This window comes from Hibiscus syriacus, unplaced genomic scaffold, assembly GCF_006381635.1.
Source record: "Hibiscus syriacus cultivar Baekdansim isolate YM2019G1 unplaced genomic scaffold, ASM638163v2 tig00112491_pilon, whole genome shotgun sequence".
NCBI classification, from domain to species: domain Eukaryota; kingdom Viridiplantae; phylum Streptophyta; class Magnoliopsida; order Malvales; family Malvaceae; genus Hibiscus; species Hibiscus syriacus.
In genome coordinates this window covers 1691826-1696651 of record NW_024063344.1, presented here as the reverse complement: position 1 = coordinate 1696651, position 4826 = coordinate 1691826, and the positions used below count along the sequence as shown (strand labels likewise).

The following is a 4826-nucleotide window of genomic DNA, read 5'->3' as shown; positions in this document are numbered from 1 at the left end:
AGAAGAGCTTGTATGGTTTAAAACAAGCTCCTAGACAGTGGTACAAGAAGTTCGATAGCTTCATGGATAGCAGTGGTTTTACCAGATGCCAAGCAGATCATTGTTGCTACATCAAGAGGTTCGATAACAACTTCATTATTTTATTGTTGTACGTTGATGACATGCTCGTTGCAGGTTCAGACATGCAAGAGATTATAAACTTGAAGCAAAAATTGTCGAAGCAGTTTGTAATGAAAGATCTGGGCGCTGCAAAGCAGATTCTTGGGATGAGGATCAAGAGAGACACAAAGTCGGGGACTTTGATGTTATCACAGGCTGAGTACATCAACAAACTACTCTCCAGGTTCAACATGCAAGATGCTAAACCAGTAAGTACACCTTTAGGTGTTCATTTTAGATTCTCTAAAGAACAGTCACCAAAGACGGAGGAAGAACGTACACACATGATGAAGGTGTCGTATGCCTCAACAATTGAAAGTCTGATGTATGCCATGGTTTGTATCAGACCAGATATTGCTCAAGCAGTGGGAGCTGTTAGCATGTACATGAATAATTCGGGCAAAGTACACTAGGAAGCAGTCAAATGGATCCTCAGATATCTGCGGGGTACTACAAACAAAGCACTTTGTTTCAAAGGTGGAGATACGATACTGACAGGCTATATAGATGCTGACTTAGCCGGAAATGTTGACATCAGAATGAGCACTACAAGGTATGTCTATACTCTAGGAGATACTGCAGTGAGTTGGGTTTCTCAACTACAGAAGATAGTTGCTCTCTCCAAAACTGAAGCAGAATATATCGCTGTTACGGAAGCCAGCAAGGAGATGGTTTGGCTCCAAAGTTTCTTGGAAGAGTTAGGCAAGAAACAAGAAAATAATGTCTTGTATTGCGACAGTCAAAGTGCTATTCATCTAGCAAAGAATCCGTCTTGTCATTCCAGGATGAAGCACATGCAATTGAGATATCATTTTATCCGGTCTCTTCTGGAAGATGGGATTTTGAAGCTTGAAAAGATTAGTGGAGCTCAAAATCCAGCAGACATGTTGACAAAGACGGTGACCACATACAAACTGAAGTTGTGTTCAACTTCAGTTGGCATGCTAGAATAACAAGACTAGAAATGCTGTTGCATTGATCGAGGTGTGAAGACAAATTAAAATTATTCTTCAAGTGAGATATTGTTGGAGTTGAAAAGTCAAATATTGTTTTTCAACAATATTTGGCAGCCATCGTGAATTCAAAAGCAAATGGGGCGGCTAAAAGGGGTTGCTAAATATTTTATTATTTTTTAATTAGGATAATTATAAAATTGAGTCATTGAACTTTAGGGTATTTAAAAGATTAGTCCTTAAGCTTCAACTATAAATACCCTAACCCATTTAGCTTCAAAATCATCCCAAATCATTTCTTTCTCCCAATACTAAAGAGCTTTCTTGTGAGTAGTGAGTGTTTTGTAAACACCTGTAAATTTTCTCTCTTAGTAAAAGATCTGCAGCATTCCAGAGACGTAAGCATAATTGGTTGAACTCAGTTATCAATTTCGGGTATTATTTTTCCACTTTTATTTCGCATTCTCAGTAATCTGGTTATAGAGAAATTACTCGTTCTCGTTTATTTCCCAACATATCTCCCATAATTTTAAAGATTAAAACATATTCTCTGTCTATAAAGACAAATACTTCGTAACCAAAAATTATTAATTAAATAAACTTAATCATCAACTAATCTTCGATCAGAAAAACTATGATAAAATTTAACTTAATTTTTAATTAATATTCAAATCAAAATTTAACATTGTTGATTGCATTTATGGTACTTTAGGCGTATGATTTCCGGTCATGATCGTCTCCAACATTTAAAACAATATATTGGATGTTATTTAGTTATTATCAAAACAGAAGAAACAGGAATGGAAAAAAGTAACATTCTGTGAGCAACAAAAAGTAATCTCCTTTACTTTTTTCCACACAATCGAGCAATTCTATCACAAATGAAGAGGAAAGGGTTAATAATCAATAATTTTATAATATAATGGCGGAAGGTAGTCATCAAAAACAGCTGTAAAAGGATTAAGAAAAGTAAGAACGTTTAGCATAGAGTTCACATTTGGCTAATTGCGGCACCTACACAGTTAAAATGTGTTGGAATAATTCTAAAGATGGTAAAGAGAGCAACACATAACTTCAAATGATACATCATTACAATCCTTTATATAATTGTTCAAATGATCCTTAAAATACATGCATTCATTCTTGATACATTAAAAGACTTCTGGGGAGAAAATGAAAGTATGTCTTCTTTCTGTTGCTTACAGGAAGGAGCAGGGCAATGGTTACACTCTTAACAGTGATGTCAAAACATAGTAAATTATCATAAAATTCGAATCTTAAACTTATTACCTTAATTAATAGGGTCAAATATATCCCAGCTTTTATGGTACTTTGAACTATACAAAATAAGTTCATCTTGTCAAAAGAAGCCGGCCGGAAGATATGGGCGTCTATGTCTTTAAGTGTCATAATTATTTGATCTTTTTATTTTTTATGAGAAGTAAAGTAATAGAATTCTGTCCATTTCTCTGCACTGTAGCTGATGGGGCACAGTTTTGTGAAACGTTTTTTGTATTTACGAAAGTGGTAATAATAAGACGTAATCTGATTTATTCATGGCCAAATTACATTAGAGGAAATATTGTACTCCCTACACTGTATGTTGTTCGAAATACATGAAGGAAATATATTAAAAGTTTCATGCTTGAAACAAATATGATAACAAACAACAATGGAGTCCCTTCCTGATCAGTTACAGCAGGACAAAAAACTTGGGCTTTATATGTCTCAGCTGAAAGCAGCTTCTTCTTGGATTCTGCGCAGCATTTGATTAACGGCAGCTGCAATTTCATCCACAGTGTTCAGATGGCACCCTTCCTCAACCTGTCCAGAAACAATAAAAGGAAATTATAATTTGAGATGGTGATGAAATTGGAGTAAATGATTGGTTGGTACTGTTCTTATTACCTTGACGCTAATTGAATACAAAACCATTTCCTCGACGGTCGAGACATTGAAGTGGAGAATGGTGAGGCTCAGGCTTTGCAACCCGGCAACCAGTTCCAAGAGTTGTCTGGATCGTTTCTTGGAGAGTATCTTGAGGTTGGCATGTGTCTCAACCATGGTCACTTCGATATCCGCCACGCTTTCGGCAGCGCCCATAGGCCGATCAGCCGCCATGGACGACGGTGAATCGTTGCACTGAGACGTCGCACGAGTTGAGAATTGTGGAAAGGTGAAAAACTCGGCAAAGGGAGAAAGGTTGCCGTTGGGTTCTGGATGTTGAGTGGTCCACTTATGAGCCTCCATGGTCTGCAATAGCTGCTCTAATTCCATCACGAAATTAATCGCTCCCCCAATTATCGAAGCTTGATCACCCTGAAAATTGTTCATGCATATATTAGTACTATAATTTTGTTGTCCGATAAAGAGAGATGCATAGCTGACCTAGTCTATGAATCTAAATGGTCTCCATGATTCATGAAAGTCGGGAGTTTCTTAACTTTTCTCAGCCAATGCCTTTCACGGTTCATAAGCAAAAATGGTTATAATATGTTAATCGAAGTGGTAGATTAGGGTTATCTAAACTTGTTTTAAAGGTTAATTATTACTTCATTAATCGAAATTATCAAAGAATAAGTGAAAACAAAGTAAGAGAGAGAGAGAGAGAGAGAGAGAGAGAGAGAGGTATAGATAAAAACTGACCCTTTGAACATAAGAAGGTGGCATCAAAGCTCTGATCGCAGCCAGGTACTCATTCATTTGTTTCCGTCGATTGCGTTCAACGGCAATATGAGTCATTCTCTGGGTCTCTAGCTCTTCTTTGTTCTTGCTTCTCCTGGTACGAAGACGTTTTCGTCTGGTGCCGTTGGTCGTCGCCGTCGCAGTGTAAGATGGCGGGGGTTCCATCGGAGCTTGGAAATCCCCGGCTGCAGGGCGGGGGAGAGACTGATCGACAGTGCAAACTTCGGGGGAAGAAGAGTAAAGATCCCATAGCTCATTTGGATGTTGTTGAATGACTGAAGAAGACGAAGAGCCCCAATTTGCATGGAAATGATGATCCTCTTGTTGTTCTAAGTTGCTTTCAAGAATTGCAGTAAGATTTTTATCTTCTTCTTGGAAGCAAAAAGCATAACCCCAAGCTCCTACTCCGGGAAAGTGGTCCTTGAAACCATAAGTAAATCGATCTGGAGGGTAAACCACGGCTTCTAATGCCATGTTTTTCAAAAACCCAGATCCTTGTTACGCTTGCAATCTCTCTATTTAAGTTGTTGTTTCTCTCAGTCACACGAAAAGTGAATCTCTTGTAATTGTAAGAGCTGAAAGCTGAGAATTGAGAAAGAGAGAGGTGTTCCCTACAAAGAAACCCAAAATGAGAGAAATAATGAAGAGCCCAAAGAATTACACATCCAAAAGACCAAACAAAGTCCCCCTTTTATCATCTTCTCTTCCCCCATGAAAGAAAGTTGATGACCTTTTTAAAAGATGCTTAATCCTTGAAAAAACAACAAAATGCTACAGCATGCTGCACGTGAGATTACATTGCAGACCAGTTGCTGAACCAGAGAGAGATTCTCTAAGCCAGTAGGAGAGAGAAAGAGAAACACAAAGACAAACATTATTTTTCAAGATAAAGAGTTTTTTGTACCTAAAATGGTAAACATGATCAAATCACACATTATTTATCAAAATAAATCTATAACACAGAGGAGTGGTGCTTTCGGCTTTCAAAATTACAATCAATCTGATATATTTTAATACTAAATTAATGTT

At 37.5% G+C, this 4826-nt stretch overlaps 1 protein-coding gene across 2 annotated transcripts; it reads right to left on the bottom strand.

Annotated features, from left to right (window-relative positions):
• Positions 1-2808: 2808 nt before the first annotated feature.
• On the bottom strand, positions 2809-4626 carry LOC120180163 (transcription factor bHLH96-like). 2 transcript variants are annotated; one of them, XM_039185548.1, is made up of 4 exons: positions 3759-4626; positions 3233-3431; positions 3021-3196; positions 2809-2936 (listed from the first exon to the last, which is right to left on the bottom strand). In XM_039185548.1, exons 1-4 carry the CDS (start codon positions 4269-4271, stop codon positions 2841-2843), a joined length of 984 nt encoding a protein of 327 aa, XP_039041479.1. In that variant the 5' UTR covers positions 4272-4626; the 3' UTR covers positions 2809-2840. The 2 variants fall into 2 exon arrangements, with proteins under 2 accessions (XP_039041479.1, XP_039041478.1); XM_039185547.1 differs by having other exon boundaries at positions 3021-3431.
• Between the last annotated feature and the right edge of the window lie 200 nt (positions 4627-4826).